The 26,530-nt window shown below is 42.8% G+C and overlaps 2 protein-coding genes across 3 annotated transcripts; both read left to right on the plus strand.

Moving 5' to 3' along the window:
* Positions 1-185: 185 nt before the first annotated feature.
* maco1a (macoilin 1a) lies at positions 186-12,704 on the plus strand. Its single transcript, XM_084032603.1, has 11 exons — positions 186-271; positions 1,215-1,356; positions 1,728-1,854; positions 2,015-2,138; positions 2,252-2,430; positions 3,085-3,622; positions 3,858-4,016; positions 5,061-5,243; positions 5,367-5,487; positions 8,434-8,608; positions 10,474-12,704. The coding sequence occupies exons 1-11, from the start codon at positions 192-194 to the stop codon at positions 10,674-10,676; spliced, it is 2,031 nt and encodes a 676-aa protein (XP_083888729.1). The 5' UTR covers positions 186-191; the 3' UTR covers positions 10,677-12,704.
* Positions 12,705-13,408: 704 nt separating this feature from the next.
* ldlrap1a (low density lipoprotein receptor adaptor protein 1a) lies at positions 13,409-25,600 on the plus strand. Of its 2 annotated transcripts, XM_084032522.1 has the most exons (10): positions 13,409-13,616; positions 18,788-18,930; positions 20,300-20,412; positions 20,509-20,623; positions 21,772-21,844; positions 22,012-22,107; positions 22,433-22,560; positions 23,104-23,138; positions 23,385-23,416; positions 24,749-25,600. In XM_084032522.1, the coding sequence occupies exons 1-10, from the start codon at positions 13,532-13,534 to the stop codon at positions 24,793-24,795; spliced, it is 867 nt and encodes a 288-aa protein (XP_083888648.1). In that variant the 5' UTR covers positions 13,409-13,531; the 3' UTR covers positions 24,796-25,600. The 2 variants fall into 2 exon arrangements, with proteins under 2 accessions (XP_083888648.1, XP_083888647.1); XM_084032521.1 differs by lacking the exon at positions 23,385-23,416 and having other exon boundaries at positions 13,410-13,616; positions 24,749-25,599.
* Positions 25,601-26,530: the final 930 nt, after the last annotated feature.

A 26,530-nucleotide genomic window follows, 5' to 3' on the forward strand; every position in this document is an offset into this window, starting at 1 on the left:
TCAAGGGGACGCAGCGTGTCGTGAGAAGGGGAGGGCCTTCCAGCGGACTGTTTTTATTTATTTCTTTGTTTCATGTGCATAAAACAACAACAATGGTGGATAATTGAAGAAGTGTGAACATTAGGATGAGCGGATGACACTTCCAGTTCCAGTTACCAGACCGATATCACAAGTGAATCAACAGGGGGAGGATGAAGCGGCGCAATGCGGACTGCAGCAAACTCCGACGGCCGTTAAAACGGAACCGAATCACCGAGGGTATATATAGCAGGTACAAAAGGGGGGCTGGAGGGACGTTATTGTATAACAATGGCGCCTCTCTGCATTTGCCAAAACGGGTCTGCGAGGTTGCTTTGCTACACTTTACATTTAAACGCGACTCGCTCGTAGCTACGTAACGAGCTAAATGAACATGCCCGCATATTGTCAAAATGACGGGCCTAACGGTACTCCTGTGGTATTTCGGACCTATTTCTCTCTGGCTCGATAGTTGGATTCAAATGTAGGGCTAACACGGAAGGTGGCCGTGAGACTCCGTGGGATTTCAGTGTGAATTGTGACACGGTCCGCTCAGTAGGAATCTGTACAGCTAAAAAACAAAAAGAAGAAAAATAAAAGACAGAATGAGAGAATAATCGCGCTCACGGCTTGAGATAACAGCAGCGATGTCAGAGGCGCTCGTTTTGAAGTGTGGGGAGACGCCGACGGCGGGGCTCTCACCTGTGCTTTGTCTGTCAGAGGTGTAAATTTGCATGTACGTCAACGAAACAATAACCACCACAGTAGTCAGGTCCAAATGGAACTTTTTTTAAATTAAATATTATACCATCATATTAGCAGCAAGGCTTTTCCTATAGATTGTTTGTTGGCAAGCCAAAAGAAAGAAAGCAGCTGTGCTTTAAGCAACATGTCCAGACATGACACCACTGACTCTCTCAACCCCTCCATGTCTCTTCTTTGGATGCCTCTCAACCATTATCATCTGATTCACTGTTTCTGATCAAAAGAAACGTATTATTGGGATTGATTTAGATTCGTATTCATGCTAACTACTACTGCTGAGTTGGCACGTATTTGCCTTGAAATCTAGCAGGAACTCGAGGTGACCCTGTGCAAACACACTGGGAGACGTCCTAACAAACAAAAGACTGATGTATAAACTTGTTATGATAACTTTTTTTGTATGTATTTCTTTATCTCGTCTTGTCCTGCAGCACATTCCTGTACCTGAAGTTCCTGGTGGTGTGGGTGTTAGTTCTGCTGGCCGACTTTGTGCTGGAGTTCAGGTTTGAGTACCTGTGGCCCTTCTGGCTTTTCATCCGAAGTGTCTACGACTCCTTTAGATATCAGGGACTGGTAAGAGCTCCTCACATGTGGCCCACTTTTCCCCCCGACATGAACTTGCACGTTATTACCGTAGCTGCAGCACGGAAACAACAAAGATGAAATGCCGTCCTCAATCCACACAGCATATATGCAATTTAAATTACGTATGTACTTGGTGGATGGGAAACTAGCAAGACCAGCTTTTTTGAGTGTCTTTCACAGCACACATTTACATGAAAGCCTCTATATTAGTGCATATGTGTGTGTACATCTTCTCCACACAGAAACTACTTTTTATATATACAGTATATATATATATATATATATTTATATATGTATATGTACTGTGTATAGATGCACTGTTATGGCGTATTTTATTTGTCTCTTTCTCCCACACCTAGGCGTTCTCTGTTTTCTTCGTGTGCGTGGCGTTTACATCGGACATCATCTGCCTCCTCTTCATCCCCGTCCAGTGGCTGTTTTTTGCTGCCAGCACCTACGTATGGGTCCAGTATGTCTGGCACACAGGTTTGTTTTTCTGTGAACTCTTTTATATCTCTGCCAACCAACGACCACTTAGCTCAAAGACTCACAGAAATATAATAGCTGCCAATTTTCTACAGTGCTAGACTCATGAGGGCTGATTTTTATAGAGAAAAACAAATTCTCATCTTTTGCTTTCATACAGAAAGAGGAGTCTGTCTACCCACTGTATCGCTGTGGATCCTCTTTGTGTACATCGAAGCTGCCATACGCTTCAAAGATCTGAAGAACTTCCACGTAGACCTTTGTCGACCTTTTGCTGCGCACTGGTAAACGTAATCCTAGAGTCTGTGATAATCATGATACTTCAATATGTATTGCCTAAAACTATAAGGATATCATATTATTAAAAGTGGCCTTTGTGTTTCTCTTCCCCCTCCAGTATCGGCTATCCAGTCGTCACACTGGGCTTCGGCTTTAAGAGCTACGTTAGCTACAAGATGCGACTGAGGAAACAGAAGGAAGTGCAGAAGGAGAATGAATTCTACATGCAGCTTTTACTGCAGGCGTTACCCCCAGAGCAACAGATGCTGCAGAGACAGGAGAGGGAGGCGGAAGAGGGTGAGACGCATGCGGGAAACCTCTTACAGTGTCAGTGGTACTCTCATTCAGAGGCTGACAGGAGTTCACTATCTATTTATAACCTAATCCTGTAAATGGTCAGCTTTGCTTTCAAACAACAAACACACACAGAACCAGACCCAAACCTTTTTAGGGGGTCTCGGCTCAGATGTTTTGTCTGCACTAGAGTTCAACTGCCAGCTTGTAGACGGCAGAATCAAATGGGTTATGCGTAATAAAGCATTCCTAATATCTGTTTATTTTTAAGTTAATTGAAAGGCAAGGCAATTTTATTTGTGTAAGACCTTTCAACAACAGGGCAATTCAAAGTGCATTACATAAAACATTAAAAGCATTGGAGAAAAACACATTAAAACAAGCCAATAAAATGAAATTTAAATAAAAAATAAAAACAAGAATACCAAGGAATAGAATTTACAGTGCAGTATAAGTTCATACATTTTACTGAAGTTTACTGAAAGGCAGCAGCAAACAAAAAGTATTCCTGTAAAAGCCTGCCGGCATGAAGCCATCAAACACCATTTAATCTAGGATCATGGTCATACATGTTCCCAGGTTTCTGTGTACTTTGGTCTCTTGTGTCCAGTATGTTTGTATGTGTCTTAATGCTGCCTACATTTTGCTCTCCTGCAGCTGCGTTAGCCAAAGGGATCTCCGAGGTAGAACCCACGGTTATATCTCAAAACGGAGCACCTCCAGGAAAGAAAAGCACCTCAGTCCCACTACCAGAACTGGAGTACCGGGAAAAAGGGAAGGACAGTGCTGCTAAAGAGGGCAAAAAGCAAAATATGATTGGAATCAATAACAACAGTATTATACATGCACTGGACTCCAAACTACAGGAGACGGAGTATATAGAGAACTACGTTGGGGCAAAGAGACTGAATAACGACCTGGCAGGAGAGAGCACACACGCCGATACCAACACACACTCTACTTCTAAAGAGGAAATGGGGGGGACGGGGAAGAACTACAAAAATGCCAGTGGAGGCGGGGGTAACGTTTCCAACTCGTCTCCGCGGAATCACAGCTCTTCAAATGGCAGCGTCCCGTCAGGTTCCTCTACCAACAAGAATGAGAAGAAGCAGAAGGGGGCAGGGAAGGGGCAGAAGGACCTGGTGGAGAACTGCATCCCCAACAACCAGCTGGGCAAGCCGGACGCTCTCATACGGTAAGACACACTGTTAGAAAAACCCTTTCTGCTCCTGCCTGTTCACTTCGACTGTGTGACATGAATGTCATCAGTTTTATTGCATCCGTTCTTACAACACAACTTCAGCAACTCTACATATAATTAGAGTTATTATACAATAATAAAAAACAACTGTGTCTCTACTGGAGTAGTTACGGGAGACATGTTTGCCTTTTTGATGATGCCATCGCCCCCTTTTTTTCCTCCCTGAAAGGCTGGAGCAGGATGTGAAGCGGCTGAAGGCAGAACTTCAGGCCAACAGGCAGTTGGAGTCCGAGCTGCGGAGTCAGCTTTCCTCTCTGAGCAGCCAGGACCGCAGTCTGCGCTCTGAACTGGGCCAGCTCCGCCAGGACAATGAGCTGCTGCAGAACAAGTGCGTACATGTGCAGGGTTGTCATTTCTTGATGGGATGTTGAGGTAGAATGCCGGATAGTGTGTTGGACTGTGTGGTGCCGAAAACCTAAATATATCTACTAATACATTGAACTGGAGTAGGTGTAGCAATTCATTTTCATCCCATCTACGTTTTTTCCTTGATAAAGAGACAGAGTGCATCAAACTGAAAAGGCCCGCCGTAGGGGAAGCAGTCAGTGGCACAATATGCAACCAAAGGGCTGAAGACCTACAAAATGCCTGTAGCTAGCTAAGAAACATCAGATTCCAGCATGTCAAAGGGTCATTTTAGCACCGTGTGTCTCCCAGGGGTGCAATTGACCATTAGAGTCCAGATGAATGATGACGGTAGCTGTTAGCAAGCTAATGGTAGCTGTGTGTTAGAAGGCTGCTGTATTTAGCCACATTCCACTCTAACGCATATATGTTTTATATTTATGTGATTTGCCGTAACTTACCAAGATACAGTCATCCGAAAACTGCCATTTAGGCAAACTGCTTGCTGCACATGTAACGTGTCGGGATCCCATAGTTTCCCCATTATTCCTGATGATGCCTCATTCTTGTCTTCTTGACTGACAGCACTATTGTCAGCTCAGCTCTGAGTCACAGCATGTAACGTCTCCTGAAAAGCTTTAGTACGGATTAAAAAGGTCATTGTGATGAGTCAAATCTATTTAACGTATAACTGTGCTTGTATAGGCCCGTTTGAATGGAGGAGTTTGAAATGGATGAAGGGTTCATGGGGCGGTGACGATCCGGCAGGTGCTAGCAGAGAGTGTAACGTTAGCCAGAGCTCGTAAGATGTCAGTAATATGGCAATATTTCATATGTTATATTTAGTTTCACTGTCAAACTGCATTACAAAAGAACGGCATTCATTCTCTCTATGTATTTATTCGTGTTTCACGATGGGTTTAACCTGAGCCAGGCCATACAACAATAACAATCATCATCTTGTCCAAAGGAACAGTGTTTCTCTTCTTATCCAGCTATGTTGACCATGTTCCCCTCCATACGTCAGGCTCCACAGTGCCGTCCAGGCCAAGCAGAAGGATAAGCAGACCATCTCCCAGCTGGAGAAGAGGCTGAAGGCTGAGCAGGAGGCTCGAGCCCTCGCTGAGAAACAGCTGGCTGAGGAGAGGAAGAGGAAGAAGATGGAGGAGGCAACCGCCGCCAGAGCCGTAGCACTCGCTGCTGCCACCAGGTACTCGTTAGAGGAGCGACCTCGAGGCCGGCTTTGTGTCATCGACATGAACGTTTTACTACCTGAAACAGATCAAATCTGCAAATAGCAATACAGGAAGTTTAAAGTGTTTTTTTCCAACAGGGTGGAGTCGACCGACTCTCTGCGCGGCCGCATCAGAGAGCTGGAGAATGAGTGTAAGAAGCTCAGCATGGACATGAAACTGAAGGAGGAGCAGATTAGAGATCTGGAAGGCAAATGTCAGGTGAGAAGGAGAAGCACCACTCTCTCATCTCATTCCGATAAGATAATACTTTACTTCTAATGAGTGCTCCTCAGAGATAGTAAAATACATTATTGAAATTCTGTGGATGTAACCAGGAGCAAGCTCTTATTAAGGCTACTGCTGAATTCCTAAATACACCAAATGGTGATCACTTTACTAAATATGCACACACATATGCCATGTGAGCTTGAGTAATTGATGTAATTGAATGAATAGACCCCCGTGCCTTCTGATTTGTGGAGCACACTTTTGTATGAAATAAGAAAGCTTCTCTAACCTTTTTGGAGAGCTAATTTGACGAAATAACGGTGTCCCGAGATTCCTGTCTTATGTTTATGATCCTTTTTAATGGCGCTGTAATCATCATCTGTATTACAATCCCGCCAGAGGTGAAGAACTTTTTCAGAATATCAGAATCAGAAACTTTTTTAATCCCACAGGAAAATGGACCGCTGCAATTCCTCCATAAGTTAGGAAGAATGAACTTCATTCATGTACTCATAAATGAAGAACCTATAAACATAGTAATGTGACCAGACCTATACACACATAGTAGTAGTCAAAATACAAATAATGACACCAAATATAAGTTATGTATGTACAACGTATGCGTATAAAAACAACACTATATCATCCATTTGTGTATTTGCTGTTGAGGGAGTAGTCTGTAGAACTGATGTAGTAGTCTGTAGTATTGAGGCAGTAGTCTGTAGTACTGATGTAGTAGTCTGTAGTATTGAGGCAGTAGTCTGTATTATTGAGGCAATAGTCTGTAGTATTGAGGCAGTAGTCTATATTATTGAGGTAGTATTGAGGCAGTAGTCTGTATTATTGAGGCAATAGTATGTAGTATTGAGGCAGTAGTCTATATTATTGAGGTAGTAGTCTGTAGTATTGAGGCAGTAGTCTGTAGTATTGAGGCAGTAGTCTGTATTATTGAGGCAGTAGTCTGTATTATTGAGGCAGTAGTCTGTAGTATTGAGGTAGTAGTCTGTAGTATTCAGGCAGTAGTCTGTAGTATTGAGGTAGTAGTCTGTAGTATTGAGGCAGTGGTCTGTAGGATTGAGGTAGTTGTCTGTAGGATTGAGGCAGTAGTCTCTAGTATTGAGGTAGTAGTCTGTAGTATTGAGTATTGAGGCAGTAGTCTGTAGTATTGAGGCAGTAGTCTGTAGGATTGAGTATTGAGGGAGTAGTCTGTAGTATTGAGGCAGTAGTCTGTATTATTAAGGCAATAGTCTGTAGCATTGAGGCAGTAGTCTATATTATTGAGGTAGTAGTCTGTAGTATTGAGGCAGTAGTCTGTAGTATTGAGGTAGTAGTCTGTAGTATTCAGGCAGTAGTCTGTAGTATTGAGGTAGTAGTCTGTAGTATTGAGGCAGTGATCAGTAGGATTGAGGTAGTTGTCTGTAGGATTGAGGCAGTAGTATCTAGTATTGAGGCAATAGTCTGTAGTATTGAGTATTGAGGCAGTAGTCTGTAGTATTGAGGCAGTAGTCTGTAGTATTGAGGTAGTAGTCTGTGGTATTCAGGCAGTAGTCTCTAGTATTGAGGCCGTAGTCTGTAGTATTGAGGCAGTAGTCTGTAGGATTGAGTATTGAGGCAGTAGTCTGTAGTATTGAGGCAGTAGTCTGTAGTATTGAGGTAGTAGTCTGTAGTATTCAGGCAGTAGTCTCTAGTATTGAGGCAGTAGTCTGTAGTATTGAGGCAGTGGTCTGTAGGATTGAGGTAGTAGTCTGTAGTATTGAGTATTGAGGCAGTAGTCTGTAGGATTGAGTATTGAGGCAATAGTCTGTAGTATTGAGGCAGTAGTCTATATTATTGAGGTAGTAGTCTGTAGTATTGAGGCAGTAGTCTGTAGTATTGAGGTAGTAGTCTGTAGTATTCAGGCAATAGTCTGTAGTATTGAGGTAGTAGTCTGTAGTATTGAGGCAGTGGTCAGTAGGATTGAGGTAGTTGTCTGTAGGATTGAGGTAGTAGTCTCTAGTATTGAGGCAGTAGTCTGTAGTATTGAGTATTGAGGCAGTAGTCTGTAGTATTGAGGCAGTAGTCTGTAGTATTGAGGTAGTAGTCTGTAGTATTCAGGCAGTAGTCTCTAGTATTGAGGCCGTAGTCTGTAGTATTGAGGCAGTAGTCTGTAGTATTGAGTATTGAGGCAGTAGTCTGTAGTATTGAGGCAGTAGTCTGTAGTATTGAGGTAGTGGATAGAGAGTGCACATACTGTAGGTATAAAGTTAGGTACAAATAAAGTAGACAGTTGTACTGTATATGGCACATACATAAGTTAGATAAGTGCACGTAGTAAGTGGGTGGGATGGTTACTAATAGTGCAATGTCACTATTTAGCAGGAGGAGTTGTGTAGTCTGATGGCTACAGGTAGGACTGAGCTCCTGTGGCGTTCTGTAGTGCATCTCACTAGAATGAGTCACTGAAAGTACTCCTCAGAGTTCTCTAACAAATTCATGAGGCTCTGTTTCACTGCTGCATTGGCCTTCTTTGTCAGTTTTGGTTAACAAGCTGCTATCTTTTAAATGTTGTTTTCAGCTCCTTTGCCTTCTGTTTGTAGACTTATACCAACCTAAAAGTCATCAATCCTCCGTTACCCACTCCTTGTGAAAATAGTTCATTGGCCTGACTATTTGCTGCAGACTCGTTGTCTAATCTGGTGTGCCCTTGCTGACGGCGTAACAAACTGGCAAATTGAAGTTTTCTCACAAGGGGAAGTTTGGCTGTGGATTTAATTGGATAGAAGTTTAAACAGGTTTTCAAAGTGACTTTGCGTAATTACATTTCTGTGCATATTCTTTGAGCCACCTGTTAGTGACCCTTGGTGTCAAATATAAATGGTATGTAAATGCTTTTGTAGGGTAACCACCCTTTCGTCTCTTTCCTGATTTAATTCCTCTTTCTGACACCGCCATGCACAGGAGCTGCGGAAGTATAAAGAGAACGAGAAGGACACGGAGGTGTTGATGTCAGCGCTGTCAGCCATGCAGGAGAAGACCCAGCACCTGGAGAACAGCCTGAGTGCTGAGACCAGGATCAAACTGGACCTCTTCTCTGCACTGGGAGATGCCAAGAGGCAGCTGGAGATAGCACAAGGTAGGGAGGAAGTGATTTACTGATGTCACATTCATTTTAGATGTCCCTGCCGTGCAAAGCTCCTGAATCGGTCAAGACTCACTTTTGCTTGCAAGGGATACATTATTTAAAAGGCAGAATATGATGAAGTGTCGCGAATTAATAGTGTGTAAATGTTTCTGAAAATGAGCAGAGGGTTGTTGAACAATAATAGTAACTGACTGGCAAGATGTGCTTCTGATAACTGCACTGATTCTGCACCCCATGTTTTTGTGTCCAAGAGATACATTTTTGGGATATTGGTGCAGTATTAACTAGGCTTTGGCCGGTTTAAACAAGTTCAAACCGGTCTGATACGAAGCCAAAGACCAGACCGACCCGGTGATACCGACCTTTCCCACGAGGCGTTGCACTCGCCATAGAAGAATCTCCGGAGTGAAACATTCCTTTTTAACACAGGAAAGGAGAGTCAAAAATATGCCGCGATCGTACCTTTTTATAAGAAATTTGCTTTGTGACGTAACGCTGCAGCTGTGTCTTTTTACAAAACATCCCGGCTTTGTGGAACCAGAGAGACGAATACGGCGCCGCCGGCCGTGTGACGTATTCAATGAGCGTCAGAAATCCAAATAGACTAGCTCGTGGCTTCTAACAGCTGTGAAAGGTGAACTTTTGCTCGTCTTGCATAATTACACCACTCAACCGCAAGCATTTACATGTTGGCAGCCTCGTTTGAGCAACTAGTGGCTTTTTGCCTTCTTCGGATCGACGTTCTCAGCTCGTTAATTGATCTGGCGGGGTGTCTCCTAGTAACACGTCTTCAAAACGTGGATGTAAACAAACACAAAGTACAATGGGCATCTCCCCTCCCACCTCCACTGAAATGTGATCTGTCTTCCGGCCTCGGCTCGCTGGGCGGCTGCACTTTACGCACCGGCCGACTGGACACTCGCAGATCCGTTTATGAAAAAACACACTAATATTTTAAACACTTATCATTGCTGCTTATTACTAATGCAATACAAGTTGTATTTAGTGCCGTGACGCCGTCGGCACAGGTCGCTGATGTTTTTAATTTTCCAGAAGTGTCATAAGGACAAATGCCGGTTTAGGCCCGTACACCGAACCTGGGTCCTTTTCCATGTTGTTTTCAGACATTTATAATAAGAATCTCAGTCTGTTGAAGGCAGAAATTGAGGAATTTTCCCAAGAAATTTCATTGAAGCCCATTTTGCGGCTGCTTTTCGCAGCATTCTCCCACAATACTGGACCAGTTTAAAAAAATAATTGTCTTCATTATTGTGATAAAATCATAGGAATGGAGGGTCCAGGTTGAAAAAAAGCAACAATTTAACAATCTTTATGCTTTTGGAAACAGAATCCAACCCCCTTTTATCATCATGTACATGTAGGCAATGATCAGTGATCAGGAATTTTTTATGTTGATTTGATGAAGAAGCTCGATTTAGCAGGATAATTTTTTATTTTGCTTAAATTATCAAAAACAAAGCAAATGTACTATATTGATGATTATTGTGACATGAAATGAATGACATACACCATGCTAGGATGTCATGCATGTTGCCCACCCATATGCCCCTGTGTAGGGAGGACTCCCTTTACCCCCCTCCACAGCCAGGATTCCCTTTACCCCCCTCCACAGCCAGGACTCCCTTTACCCCCCTCCACAGCCAGGACTCCCTTTACCCCCCTCCACAGCCAGGACTCCCTTTACCCCCCTCCACAGCCAGGACTCCCTTTACCCCTCTCCACAGCCATCCAGCTATCAGAGATTCAGTTTGCAAGGCCACTTTCAGAACAAACATCCCCCTACTCTTCTTTCAACGCGGTGACATGAACGTCTTCCTTTCCCTCCTCTCCTGCAGGCCAGATCCACCAGAGGGAGCAGGAGATCGCAGAGCTGAAGCAGAAGATAGCGGAGGTGATGGCCGTGATGCCCAGCCTGTCCTACTCTTCAGATGGCAGCAACCTCAGCCCCGTCACCCCGCACTACTCCTCCAAGTTCATGGACAATAGTCCCTCCTCCCTGGACCCCAACGCCTCAGTCTACCAGCCCCTCAAAAAGTGACTCTGATCTCCTCCTTTTTGTCAGACAGAACTTTGTCTCTTTCTTTATTTCAGTGAAGCTCTCAGTTCCGGTTTGGGTTGTTTTTGAGTTCTCCAGGCCCTGACAGTTGTTTTTTTTTGCACTCTGATGTGCTACAGATACACAAACAGTGCACACAACCCCTCCATACATATGTGTATTTGGCTCCTTTTTTTGGTTCTATTCTGAGAACTGTTATTTTTTAGAGGGTTGCGTACAATTTTTGTTGTTGTTGTAGAGTTTTGGGATTTAGCCATTAGACAGCGTGATCTGTTTTTGAAGGGGGAGAAAGGAACACACAAGTTGTTGTCCACCGAAGAGCCGTCGTGCATCGCTTCATGTCAATCTTCTTTTGGTGTCCGTATAACCCTACTCCCCGCCAGACATACTTTCCTCTGGAGTGAACGGACACGCTGACCTTTCATTAAAAAAAACCTCAAAACTGGCTTTTCATGATGAGGCATGTTTTCAGTTCAATTTGAGTCTGAAACTCACCTGTAAAGTAACGCCCAGCGAAAAACACATGGATGTAAAACTATTCATGTTTTGCGACTTAAATCAGTGATTGTTTGTTTTGTAATGTTTCAGTTCAGTTATGAAAATGTAAAAAAAAAAAATAGTGATATTGAACAGAGCGCTGTGTTCTTCAAAATATTCCGATACAATTTGTCCTCTAAATGAATCTCCAGGATGACCAGTTGGTTGATGAAGCAGATGTTGTTCTGTCCTAAAAAAAAAAAAAACTTAACAAAAACATAAACTGCTACTGTTAGATTTGACCTGGCACTGCCAAAATGTTAACATTCACCTGTTTGCTGCAGACACCTCTCCTCTCCCTCCGGACCAAATTAGATCCTGCTAGGCCATAATGTTCACCAGATTTAATGATGTCGAGGTAACTGGTCGTTACCATTATTTGCAGATTTTACAGTGCCTTGCAGTTTCTCTTTTTACGATGAAGAAACCACACACTTTGCAATCCTGGGATCTAAAATCATCAAGCGTCAACGCCCTTTTTCTCTCTCTAGCTCTGATTTTTGTCTGATTTTCATTCAAGAGTTCTCACATTTCGAATCCAGCATTCAAAGGCTAAAATGATTAGGTGTCAGCTCAGACACATTTCATCTTTTTCCACACTATTACAGACTTAAAAAAGGGAAAAAGTAACACTGGACATGTCATTTCATTGTGACGAGTCTTGGTACGCCAAACGCCAACCAAACTGATTGTCTATCATCATGCCCTCCAGTTGGCATTTAGTCGTTTACAACAATGTACATTAAATTACTGAGGAATGTTTGTTTATTTAATTTCAGTTCTCAAGTGCCAAGTGTTGATGTTCGGTTTCCATCCATACTTAGATCGATGTTCGCGTAACGTTTGCAGAAGAGTGCTGTTATAATTTTTTGTCATATTTGGATGGTGATGTGTTTACAAGGTTCTGGGCTGCTCACGGCGTAGCAGCAGGGTCAGTTGGACCGATTGTGTTACTCACACGTTTATTTATTTATTTGACTTTTACTGAGTGGCACTTCCTTGATATTTCCCATCATATTCAGTTGATTTCCTATATTTTCTACCAGGAAGGATTCTGTGAATGTGTTGTGTTGGGGGGGGCCAACCTGGGCAAAAAAGGGGAAAAAAAAGTATTATTTGTGGATCGCTCTGGTGTTGTGAATTCAGTTCTCGAGTTGCTTTTATACGTTTGTGTAGAAGGACAAGAAGGTTTAAAAAAAAAAAAAAAAGTGCTTTGTTTGTTCTTTTCATTGTTCCACCTTGTTTGCTTTCTTTACTCAGAGTGATGGCGGCTGTGTCACACTTTTCACTTTGGCCATCACTATTAAAGAGAGTCTGGCTGGTGGCGATGCAAGCCGTTCAGTCTGTGTATGTGTCGTAATCTGTGGCTCGTTTTCCTTTTTTTACGACAATCTCATGGCAAACAAAACCTTTTAAGATGATGGCAGTGTGGTCCATAATATAAATAAATAAAATAAATTTAATGTCACAGGACGAATTAAAATTTACTTGTGATGGTACAAATTTACATTTATTTGCAAAAGACATTTCTGTTTCTCACTTTATTTTCAATTGTCCTTGATTTATCTGGTTGGCACCTCCCGGACCTGCAAGCCAGCTAGATGAATTTTGTTGACGTCCTCTATCTAAAAATATATTACTCTACCAGTGTTTAAAATCAGAAAAAAAATGTGGCTGCCCTGTGGTTTGGTGGTGCCTTCATATGCTTGTAAATCCCACAGGGAAAGTCACATACAGACAAAACAAACAAAAGCTATATATATATATAGCTGACTTGCATACAGGTTGTCTGTGTTGTTGGGTTTACATAAATGTTAAGTAAATATTTTCAGCTGCCCAGTTCCAGTAAGATAACGCTATATAAGTCCAATTCACAGAATAGTTTGACATCTGTGAATGTGAAGCAAAGAAATACAAACACACAATTAAAATCAGAATAATTATTGTTTATCTACAACTATGCCGTATTAAGTATAATGAATAGCAGACTAAACTCATACACAATAATAATAATAATAATAAAAAACACACAAAATAACATACTGAAAATGTGTTTGTCCTGGTGTTTTCATTGTAGGCTACTGAACTCACGCGATCTCCAATGTCCCATTTTACCCTAAATGCACCATGACTTCTCCGGTGGGCTCGTTCACGTGCGCTGACCTCGTAAATAGCGGTATTTCTGACATCACTGGAAGGCACCACAAGTCCATCCTCCCGTCGGCAGTCCGATCAACAACAGTTCTCCTGGAAGACTCCCAGCGAACTTCACCGACTCTTTCGCCGTTTAACACACCGACATGGATGTCCTCAAGTCGGCCGGGAGAGCGATAATCCGGAGCCCGAGTATGGCGAAACAGTCGTGGACCGCCGGCAGACACAGAAGTAAGACAGTCGTTTATTTGAGAAGGAAAACGTTGAAAGGACGTTGTTAGAAAAACAACCTTTAGCTCGGTTTTCCCGTTTCACCGTGACGAAGTTGACTTTAAGCTCAGATTTAACTTCAGTGTCCGTTATACTTTGAGCTAACAGCATTTACGTAGATTTAACGTTACATTTGTAAGCTAACTTTTATCCACTGTGGTTCAAAAGTGAAACGTAGCAAACTTGTTACGTTAGCGGATGTTTTTCAGCAAAGTCACAAGGATGAAACGTATTTTTAAATTTGCGTAGGTGTCATTTTGTTTGACAACAGGGATTAAAGTGTACTACAGGAACAGATATGTTACTTTAAGAAGTGATTTTTTGGTTTCCGTTTTGTGGAGAGATGAGAAAAAAACATTAACCTATAATTTTCTGGTATTTTAAGTGTTTGCAATGCGGTTTAAATTCCTGGTTCAGGTATTTTCCGGAAAAAAATGTTATCTTGAAACCAGGCGGAATTAAATAGACCCGGCACCAACGACAAAAAAGTGAATCCCTATGGGATACTTTTAATTAAGTTATTTTATTCACCTCAGCACTTTTTGTTGTTGTGTTAATTCCCAGTCTACCAGAACCCCCCTCCGCTTTTCTTTACAGAAGGAACTGCAGAGCCCAGGGTCAGTACTAGAACCTCAGTGATTTTTTTTTGTATCTTGCTAAAGGGCCCTTCAGCAGGTCAGGAGCTTGCCCATGCTGCAACATTAACAAGTAAAAACTCTCACAAGGCATTCTGGTGCCCGTTGTAGTTCTTCAAGTGCCACTTTGTAAAACTAAATCTCACTTGATCCCGGCCGTAAAGTCCTGGGGGGGCTTAGACGGCCTGAAAGGTCTCCCCTGCTGCAACCAAGAGGACTAGCCAGGAATGCCTCGAGTCAGCCAGTGCAAGGCTCCGTTGGCTTGAGTTCAAGCCTGTTTTAAATTCCATCAGAGAGGCCATTATGAAGTGTACGATCATGTGAGAATGTAGGTTGGATTAAATGAATATCCCCATCACTATGTAACACTAGAAGCTCACCTGGAGAAGTAGCACTGCCTCAGGAATGTGAGATGCTCTCTCACATGCAGATGGATATCTTTCATGCATTTCCGTGTTTATGGACGAGGGCCAGACGTTTATGTATTTGCTTCTGTGCAGCTTTATGGAGCAACTTTTTGTTTCTTTTCTTAAGTGAGATCAATTTGACTGATAATCCCCCACCGGTAAATGAGGTTGATAAAGCCTTACAATGTGTCCTGTTTAAATGCCCAACAGTTAACAATCAGACCAGTGTAGCTCTGGCATGCACCGCCTGAGTCGGAGGCACCATCACTATTATTATATAGCAACACAGAATCACAGCATATCTAGGCATTTACCCAACGTTTTGAACCACCCTGTTCTTTAAATGCTGTCAAATGAAGTATGTTTATTCTCACTCAGGTGTTGGCATGATGCATGCTGTACTTTAATTGGACTCTGACTGTTAGTGAAAGTAAATGCATCAGCTGGTGACCCACTTGTTGTAGAAGCAGTGTATTGTGGTATGGATTACCAGGTCTTCTCTAGAATGCAGGGCGCACATTCCTCACCAGCGCTGATCCGTATCGCCCATGCCAGACCTCCACGTCTGATGGGACATTGTCAGGATGAGCCGGCATTTATTTTGGTTGTTTCTTTTTTCGGGGACTTCCTTACACGTGGGATATCAGGTGAATGCAGTTAACTGGGCTGGAGAGAACAGAGCTGTAGCACCTGAAGCATTTCACACAAGTGTTTATCTGCATAGAATGAGTGAGTTTGCATTTAGGAGAAACCTATTCAACCATTAAGAGGACTGCACCGTTTGTTTAAATGGCAAAGCTCCTTACCCTCTTCACTGCTCCCATTGCCCTGGTTTGGTCGCCCTAGACGACCCACACCGGCACCCTGCCAGTGTCCAGGAGCAGCCAGGGGGTGCCTGTCTGCAGCAAAGGGCCTTTCTCTATATGGGGACCTTCTCAAATGTGGTTATGCCAACACGCAGTCATGGTCATGTCTTTGCCAGGAGGGCAACATTTCGAACCCTGATTTTTGAAGTTTGTTATTTCACCTGAGAAGCTCTTCTACTTTTGGTGAGGAATCTGCTTGTTGATGTAACTTTCCCCCCCATTTATTTCCACTGGTACTCTCTTCCAATGGAAACGCATCGTGGTGAAAATGGATCATAACGACACGGACACAACTTTCTCATTAAATCTGATGAAACGCAGTTAAATACCTACTATTGTATAAAACTGACTACTCCATATTTGTGTGCATGAAGACGTAGTCGGCGTATAGCTGGAAATATGCAGTACTTTCTCTACAGTTTCAATGTTCATTGAGCAATTAAATTAACAAAATGAGACAATACTCAATAGTTTTTAATTTCTATCTGTATAGATAGATAGAATAAAGAAAGTCAGACTCTTGATTTGATTGGTTCCCATGGCTGTGAACCAGTTAAATATATCTTTCCATTTTAACTTCAATTGTTATTATATTTCTTTATGCTACAATACAATACAATACCCCCCCAGTGATCAATAAAATATATTCTGAGATTTATGATCTTGGTAAAGGTTCCTGCATGTTGAGTGGGTTGAATGCACCGGCTCTGCAGCTGCCATAATAAGAAGGAAAAGCTGTGGTTTTATTGGTTGATGGATGATCTTTGGTGGACAGACTTTTTTTTTCCAAGCTAAATTGGAACAAATCTCCATTCGGAGGATCAAGTCCGGTGTCATTTGTTAAAATATATGAAAACACCAAATGCACGGCTCCTCTAGCAGTAATCAGAATGCTGTTGAACCAAGTAACTGGTGTGAAGGAAGTAACATTCTGTCACCTAATTGACAGGTTTCCTGTCTGTCTAAGAGCCTCCTAAGTGACCTGGTAAGATGACTCTGTTTAGCCTCTTTGAATTCTGCTCTGTTTATTTGGCCCCTTGACTCCTCAGCCTGATAAGTGAACTTGAGGCTAAATGCCTCTGAAATGTTTGTTTAACTTTGCAGCTGCAGAGACTTGCAGGCCAGAACGTCCTCCCTTTCCATCTCTGCACCAGGAGACACGCGGCCTGGGACGGATCTGGATTATCCGGGTTCAGGGAAGCCTGTTTTGTTGGAGCAGTGTGGATGGAGACCGGCGGAGTGGAAGGAACAAGTTAAATGGTGGCCGGAGTCTTTTGGCTCTGGAGTGGTCCTAAGTTGTAGGGCTGCAGTTGGTGGTTTCCACGGCGATTCTGTGTTTGGTGTAGACACACAACTCAGCCAGGATGTGAATTGCCCGTCAGCACGTTTTGTTATCACAGTGTTCAACAAAGACTCTTTTTTATTTCTTTTTTTATTTCTTTTTTTATTTCTTTGATAGATGAAATGGACACCGCTCCATTAGTGTTGGACCTGATGGAGGACGAAGGATCTGGGCCTATTATTTGATCTGTCTTTGTCTCCTCACACTAACAGACGGCGAGGCCGACTCGTATGGGCAGCTGGTTTTGCTCCCCCTTCACATGTGCATACAGCTGTTTCCTGTCAGGTGTCTCTGACCTTTGACCCTCCACATTCTCTGGCTGCGAGGTGCCTGGTACTGCACCTGCACTGTTACTGTTTTCTCCCAGCGCTCTGACACCATCAGTCCAGAGCGGTGTGAGAGGATCTCACCGAGCCGTTGGAACCTGCTTCAGTCGGCCTTAAAGGGTTTAAATGCGACGGTTTGTTGGTTCAGGATGTTTGCGGTTTCAGAGCCACCACAATGTTTGTTTTGGATCGTGGTTCAACTGCGGTGCTGAGAAATGACACCCAGGTGCCACAAAGTTCCGTTCCTCAGATGGTCCCCATATACCCCCATGGGGGGTTTATGGCTGTTGACGGTATTTTCTGATTCATGGAGTGCTAAAAAGAGATATTCATAATTCCCTCCGTACAAACCTTTGACTGAAATGTGTCAACGAAATGGAGTAAGAATTTAAATCCAATCCTTAATCCAGTGTTCTGTTTTCTGTGTTTGAAAATGAGCACATATCCAATCAGATAATGCAGGACATATGCATTTTCAGAAAACTTAGTAATTGTGTAATCGGCTGGGGAGGTTTCATTGTGCAAGTCTTTTTTCGTCTTTTTTTTCTTCTCCTCTTTTTTATAAACCATATTCACTTGGAGTTTCTACCCTTAAGCTATTTTTAATGGGTGTTTTTCACATAGTGGCATAAATATTTAATTTTGTTTGAAATGTTGTACATTTTTTGGCATGAAAATTATTCTCATGTTTCATAAAAATGAATTCTGCCCCTTAAAAGCATAATCTTTTAGCTGCAGTCCTCTTCCATTCCTGGTGTGTGTGAGCACGTGTCTGTGATGGGTGCGGTATCTCCCAGAGGAGCTGGACGCTGCGAGGATGGATTTCTAGGAATGGGGGGGAATGTTGTTCTGCTCTTGCCTTCCTAACCCCTCTCCCTCCTTCCCTTCCTCCTCTGAGGAAATCTCTGTAAACACAGTCAGAGGGTCAGGGCCGGCCTGATAAGAAGGTCATGCAGATAGCAGCCGTTCCTTCACCAGTTGCAGTGTTTTTCACTCCTCGTTCTTTCCCAGTGAGCGTGTCGGGCGTGTCCTAACTTTGCAGTTCTTTGAACACAAAAGTGGAGACCGCGGCGATGCCCTTTTTTGCGAGAGACGTCTGTGGCCTAATTCCAGATAGATCTGTGATGTTGACAATATGTCAGAGTCCATGTATACTCACCCTACATGTATACAAACTCTTTGCCTTTTTATTGTCAAACCCTATAAGTTGTTTTGGAGTTGAATGATTTACTTTCCATAGACCTCTGACCTAGATGCCCTGTTTTTGCTTCTCCACTTGAGGGAGCGAACGCATGAAATGTCTCCACTTTTAACAGACTATTTACATTTCCTCTGATTTCTGTTTTGCTCCAGCTCTTTGAATGTTATTTATTTTGGAACATGAAGTAGAAGGGGGGGAGGCGGCACATCACATCGTCCGTGAAACTGGAACCCAACAAATATTTCATGTTTTGAACTTGAAGCATGGGTACAACGCAAACATGGTTATCAAACCATTTATTGACCTTTTTTTAAAAGTGGGTTTGTTTTTTGTTTGTTTTTGATTTCTTCTGTAGAGCTCCCAGAGAACTGGACTGACACACGGGAGACCATCGTAGAGGGCATGACCTTTAACCTCCGTCACCTCGGCATGACACTGGTGGACCAGCCCAAGGGAGAGGAGCTGTCAGCTGCTGCAGTAAAGAGGATCGTGGCCACGGTGAGAGCTGGGGATGATGTCATACAGTAGAGCTGCACCAGCCAATCAGTAGCCGACTTAAACTGGCTGATCTATCTCATATTTCAGTTTTTTTTGTTGTTGTTTTTGTTTTCAAATTTACACACGTGATGCACAATTTGGTTTTGTGATGACACCTACAGCGACACACACACACACACACACACACACACACACATGGACGTTATTAGAGAGAAAATCTCGCTATTTGAACCACCAACTTAATCAGACACTTATTATTTTCTGAATGATTGAAAGCTAAGAGTCACAGGTGCAACTGGTGATTAATAGTTCATAGATTAATTGTTTAAAACCAGAAAGAGGGATGAGAGTTCCCATCCTCATCTTAACTTGCAGGTCATTCCAAGACCAAGTAGGAGAGGGTCCTCATCCCTGACTCTGTCCTCATTAAGGGAACCTTAAATCTCAACCAGCTATTAGTTCTAAGATCATGTGTAATTTGAACAGCAGTAAACTTTGAGCAGAGGTATGAGGCAGTTTTCTTAAAATAGCCTTATATATATTAGAGTTTATATTAGAGTAACCTCCGGGTGGTAAGGGGAAAAACCAGCGAGTGTATATAGAGTGCAATGGTGAGTCCTGTAAGCAGAGCCTGTTATGTACCTCAAGGCAGCATGGTAAATGGGATCCAGTTTGGCTAGGGTGGACGGGCAGGCAAATCTATAGAGGGTATCGCCAAGTCAAGCTGTGATAGAAATAAACTGGTGACAAACATTAAGAATAGGATAACATTCAGTATTTTTACACCGACTTGGCGTTGAAATGATTTCTGGTTTTGGGACGGTGATGAGAATAAATGAGTCTGCTGTCAATTATAGTTCTTAGAAAGAAAATCTGAATCGCCAGGTAATAGGAATTACTCCTAACATCTAAATGTACATTACATATTGATTTCTTGCACAAAGCATTTGCATTGTTAGAACTAGGGCTGTTGGAATGAACTTCAGGAATCATATAATCATAAATAATCAAATAGGAAAACATTGTTTTTTATAAACTTGTTTTCTAACGTTATTAAATCTCGCCCACCTGTAGTTAATATTAATAATAGGCTGAATTTGAGCATTATATATTCAAATTAAATTAGTTGATTGAAAAAAATATGGAATGAAATTTGGATAGTATTATAGAGGAAAATTGACAGCTCTAGTTGATCTAACAAAACCTCAACATCCCCAGACATTAGTGACAATGATGTCGAGAAGTTTATTTCAAAATGATGGATTTCTTTAAATGTTTTCACTCCACAGTAGTTTGTACGTTGTGGATTAAGCTGACTTTAAAGCCTTTTGAATGTACTGAGCACACAGCATGCTATTACTGTGAACAGGCTAAAGCCAGTGGCAAGAAGCCTCAGAAGGTTGCGCTGAAGGTCTCCCCTCAGGGAATCGTCCTGTACGACAGCCTGACCAACAAACTCCTGGAAAACGTGTCTATATACAGGTGAGTTCAGAGCAACGGCGTTGCTCAACGCTGGCGTGTGCATACCACATGTGGTACGCTGTGAACTGGCCTTGACTCTGCTGCTCTGGCCTGCAGGATCTCCTACTGCACTGTGGACAAACTGCACGATAAAGTGTTTGCTTACATCGCTCAGAACACCCTGAACGGGACCCTGGAGTGCCACGCCTACCTCTGCTCCAAGAGGAAAGTGGTGAGTACAGAATCAGCAGCTCATGTTTAATGGATGATGAATATAAATTCAAATCCTGTGCAGTTATTTTTAACTTAGTCGGTTTGTTTTGATTTTCCAGACTCCATTAGTTTGAAGGGGCTGTAAAGCTCTCTTCATGGTTGGGTGGGTTTATCTAATCTAGCTTTAGTTTCACTTACCTGAGTTTGTGGCCTCTTGGTCTATTTCACATAAACCTGCGACACCCAGCGTGTCCCAAGTGCTTTGTACTTATTTTCCTGTCGGTAGACCTCTTTTCCTGCAATTGCTGCCAAACAGCCGTGTGTTGCGAGTGCTTTCGGGGTCAGTAAATCCCTCGTTCAGTCTGGAGAGTCCAGTTCTGACTCAGAATGCAGAACAAAATGAAAACGGCCACGAGAAGTCGTCTGTTTGTGGACGATACGGAAACAAATCTGCCTCCTGTGTGTTGACATGGAAAGCGATGGCATGGTCGGTGTTGTATCTCTGTTCATCTTTTCTCTCCACACGTGTGATCATCTATAAACGTGTTTGGTCGGCTTTATTCATTATTTATAAACATGCGCTGCAGTGTGCCCTGAACACGATGGATGTTCTCATTTCCACAACGTGTTTTGCTCTAATGAAACATCCTGCTTCGATCCATATGTGTTGTCATTTTACCTTTTTTAAAACAACATTTTCACTTGGGTCACGTACCGTTTGCTCTCATGCACACAAAGGGAGGCTCTCGCCTGTTAGCAGACCGCTCAGGGATTCTAAGCTTTTTTCAAGAGAATCATTGAATGTGAAAAAGAAGTGACATTCATACAGCCGTAGTGGCTCGGTCCGATCCACCTGGCTGGACGACAAGTGTCTTCCACTTAAATACGCCTGGGGTGTGTGTTATTACAATTTCAACAAATGAAATTAAAATGACTGGGAGAAAGTCCAACCACTGCATCCTCCACCTGTCTAGTCTTAATGGATTAAAACTATTGGCACTACTTTAAATAGTTCCAGGGAAAAGTCTTCACTCTGCACATGATCTATGTCAGGATATAGTGACAGTGAGCAAATACCACAGGAAGTTGTTCCTCTCAAAGAGTCACTGGGGTCGGTAAACACTGCAGCAACGCTCTGTAACAGTGTGTTTGTCTCCCGTTGTCCAGGCTCAGGCGGTGGCTCTGACGGTAGCCCAGGCCTTCACTGTGGCCTTTGAACTCTGGCAAGTGGCCAAAGAAGGTAGATCCTGCATGTTCTAGAAGTTCTGCATCTCCGACACACACGTTTTATCAGCATAGAGGCTGCTTGTGTTTGTACCGAGTCAAGCTCAAGGACGCTGACATCTGCTAACGGTTGCGGTCAACGAGGTTGTGTCCGGCTTGTGTAACGACTCTTCTCTGTTCTAGAAAAAGGGAAAAGGGCGAAGTCTGGTTCAGCTGGAGAGGCCAGCAGTAGTTCCCATTCAGAGAGATCCAACAGCCTGGGGAGCCTGAAAGGGACCGGTAACATCCCCTTTTAATTCATTTATTTATCACTATAATGATACAAACGTAATTACAGCACAATTTAAAATAAAGTGAAATATCAAGGTGCTTCCCTCAAGCTAAAGTACAGCATTATAATAATAATAATTGTCCCATTATTGAATGAACATCTATAATAATTTATGAAACCACCAATTTATGGGGCCAATGTGACAAAATGGACATTATTTGAAGATTTAAAAACACACATTGAATACTTGCACACAATCAGATGAGTCACACACAACCATCAAAACACCAGACTGCTTGTGTGTAACACAACAACTTCCCTCCTCTCACATAGATGTTGCCACAGACAATCTGTTGGACTTTGAGGACAGTGTGAATGCAGCAGCGGAGACCAATGGGAATGTAGAGGAGGGTCAGCTGGATAATCACAGGCCCCCCGGGACCAACAATAACCCTGCCTGGGTAAGATCCTCCTCCTGTTGCAGCTATGGACTAGTGAGGCGTCTTTCCTCGGTTCTCTTAAAAACATGTCTTCATATCCATTTCTATTTGAACATTTGGATCTCCAGTGTGCTACATTTCAAATTGATTTCTCTTGAAATATCTTTTAAAAAAGTAATGGCTTTTCCCCCAAATCAAAAATGCATATTTTTCCTCTTACCCGTGCGTTTTACCAATCTAGATTGTTTTGGTGTTTCCTTGTGGAGTAGATGTCTGCCTTCTCTCCAATATCATGGCAAAATATGGTCCAAAGTAAATGCATTAGAGAACCTCAACAATAGCGTCTCTTTCCCGATGACTCAAGAAAAGCTGCAGACGTTGTAGCCCATTCATGTACTATACGTTCCTACATGAAACTGCTATGTTATTAAGTTATAAATATGCCATGATCATATCCCTGACCAGGGATCTAAAAAGGGTTAAAGAGGCTGTAGTTATGGGAAACACCTGTCTATACAACATTCAGTGGGTGAATATGAAGCCATGACTCTTCTCTCTTTCCAGGAAATGGAAGATGGTTTGGATGAAGCCTTCTCCAGGTGAGATATGTCTTAATATTGTTCTTTGTACATTTAAAAATAATCCCCGTTGATTCTCTCTGCTGCTTGTATAAATACCCATTCCTCTGCCTGCCGGTCACTCTCCCACTGCCTGGCTTTACAGCGCCACTTACTTATGATTTCTGTGTACTGCACAACACAAAATACCTCCTGATTTTTATATGACAAATAATTTGCTAGCAGAACCTTTTTAAAACTGAATCTATTGTGTGTTTGTGTCTCCAGCTGTGCTCTGGATAGCTATGGTTCATGTGCAGGTAAAGTGGAGTTACCAGCCTTACGTAGCGTAGTAGTCCTTCTTACTAACCCGACTGTAACCATTCCATTCTGTCACCACCAAACCCAACACCCCACCAGTAGCTTCCTGTGGCCTGCATCTCCTCCAACATGGATGAGTTGTGGACTGCGTTCAGACATGAAAGCTGATCGTCCCATCTCGTATCAGCAGAGATCTTCTTGATGGTCTTGAGCTGAATGGGTGTGACTTCACTGGCTTTGTTGTCTTGCTTCGGGTCGGCGGTGTGAAGGCGGAGCAGTGGGTCACTCCAGCCTCCTGCTTCAAGTGAACCGAATGTCTGGAAGTAATCCCGTTGAGCTCCGCGCAGACTTTGCATACATTACTGTCCCGGAGAGAAAAGGCAGTTTGCAGCCAAAGGGATCTTAATTAGGAGAGATTGAGGCTTTAGTTCCACAAACATGTCTGTGAGGCTGAGCTGCTGTTGAGGCAGCATTAAAAAAAAAAAAAATCACTACTTGATTTCAACTTTAAAGAGAGAAACTGAAAAAGTACTTGTGTTGGGAATCCAAGAGTCCAAGTGGCTGTTCACTGGAACGCTCGTTAAGCAGCTTTGTGAACTTTTTCTCACTTCCTGGCAGCTCTTACTCTGGGACATGTTAGTGTTGAAATGCTCACTATGAACAGACTCCTGCTCCTGTTTACTACGTGGCAAAAAACAAACCGATGTTGTTTTAATGCATTTCAGTCTTTTCTGGAGAAGGGTGTGATTTTCTCTGGAAGATTCTGCTCAGTGGAACACATTTCGTCTTCATTATATCATGACTGTATGCATTCTGCTTTCTTAAAGGAGAAGGTTGGCGTTATCTGGTGGTTTTCTTAGCCAACAAAATCCAACTGATGAGTTTTTCAGTTCATCTTTTCTTTCACTAGCACGGACATGGGGCATAGGGGCTGCGATTACTGAGATTATTAGAAAGGATGGACATGAATGCGTCTGCCAGAATCTCTGAAGGGGTGGACTTTCTCCTCTGGTGCTGTGGGAAGCTTCCCAACGAGGGGCGTCACCACCTAGACTCCATCAGATGGAGCAGAAGAACCGATAGCATTGTGAAGGAGCGTTAGCAGCAGAGCAGGTGTGACACGGAGACGTCAGGCTGGTGAAACCTGACCTCTGAACATTTCTATTTCAAAGACATAGTGAAGTATTGAGAGATGGACTAACTCTTCTTGGCTTTGCTGACAAATAGAACAAAACATTTAATTATATATCCTTTTTTTAAAAAGGTTGAACTTTTTAGTTTTTTGAAGTGGAACAGAGCTGCTTGTTCAGTGTGTCCTTCATCTCTTTCAGACTGGCAGTGTCGCGTACTAACCCCCAGGTCCTGGACATTGGGCTGACGCCCCAAGACTGGCTCGCTGACCCCGACTGGGACACCGCCAACGGAAACTCTCCCGGCGGTCTGGGTCTGTGCGGAGACGATATGTTCGGCTTCTGACCACCGAAGGGAGGAGGGGCGTCTTCCTGTGAATTAACGAGGTGTCACTGTGTATTCAAGACGCGGCTTCAGTGAGTCCGTAAGGGAAGAATAACGTCGTTGGCCTCCTCGCCTCGTCGTCGCACACTTCACTTGGACAATTGTTCCCTTCCTGGTGGAACGGTGAAGGCTGCGGCTCCTGCACACCAAAGCAATAACACATAAGAGCATCCGTCCCGTCAGCACACCCACACATCCTCAGTCACCAGCCGGCTCACGTTGTCTGCTTCTATCTCCAGTAGGTTTGCCATCTTAATCAGTGTTCTTTTGTATATGTTTGGAGTTATAATAAAATAATTTTTTATGGATGAAGAGTAGGATGTAATTCTCCCTGATGTACAGATGTATGTGTGTAACAGGCCTTAATAACAGCAGGACAATCAGCCGTGCTGTATCTGTAGGTTTCAATGGCAGGATTTGGCCCGTGGCCACCTCGGATGGAAACCCAAGATTGTTTTTTGTCTAAAAACCTTTTTGTTTTTTGTAGCAGTGGCTCCTTCAAGATGTGTTAACAGGCGGTACTTTGTCACTGCAGTGTGACGGCGCCGTCTTGACCGGAGCCCAGATGTGTTCGAGGTTATCAGATTTATTGTGACCATTTCATGTATGTTTTATAACCTTTGCATTGTAAAGAATTAAAATATATTCATGAGTAAGAAATCTACTCTTCTGTAGTATAATAAGTTATTAACAAAACAGTGACTTCATTCACATACTGGCATGTGGGTCAAAGTTCATTGACAGTTTTACCACAAGGTCGGTTTAGTGGTTGTGCTGGAGCTTTTCAAACCGCCAAGGCTCAAAATGGATGAGATGCACCTCCAAGTCCTATTTAACGTTGCATCAAAAAATAAATTGCAATGGATTAAAATGTGTCACACAGATCATTTAAAATAAAACATGGCAGAAAATGTAAACAAAATGAGCAACGGACGACAACTTCAGCATTAATTCAAGGTAAAAACAAAAATCCTAAGAGATGCGTATCGAACAGAGGTGTCAAAAGTAGACCTTCACTACTCCAGTACAAGTACAGATACTAGGTGAAAAGTAGAAGTACTGATTCATCTTCTTTACTCAAGGAGAAGTACTGAAATATACTGAAAATATCTCTATGAAGGACATTCCTACTGGCTGTATTTTTGGAACTGAATCTCTCGTCATATTAATAAGAAAGAAAAATCACTAATTCCCCTCCAATGCATTAAAGTTAAAGTTAAATGTCAGGAGTAGAAAATACAGATATGTTATAAAATGTAGGAAGTAAATGTAAAACGTGAGAAAGTAAATACTAAAGTAAAGTACAGATATCTCTAAATCCTACTTAAGTCCAGCCCTGTCTTACCTCCCACGTCTGTATGGGTGTTGATGGGAAGGAAGGCTGCCTCTCCTCAGGCAGCAGTTTGAGTGTAGCGGGAGGGACGGTTCACTAAACCATTCGGAGCCTTGTAAACTAGTCACAAATAAAATATTCTAAAACAAAAGGTCATACAACTTCACATGAGGCTGGAGTCGGTGCCTCTCCCTTCATGAAGACGAACCCCACCTGCTGTCTGAAGCCTGCGTCTGCACCTCTGTGGCCGACTGTCTCCATCGTC

This window comes from Eutrigla gurnardus (assembly GCF_963514095.1).
Source record: "Eutrigla gurnardus genome assembly, chromosome: 17".
NCBI classification, from domain to species: Eukaryota; Metazoa; Chordata; class Actinopteri; order Perciformes; family Triglidae; genus Eutrigla; species Eutrigla gurnardus.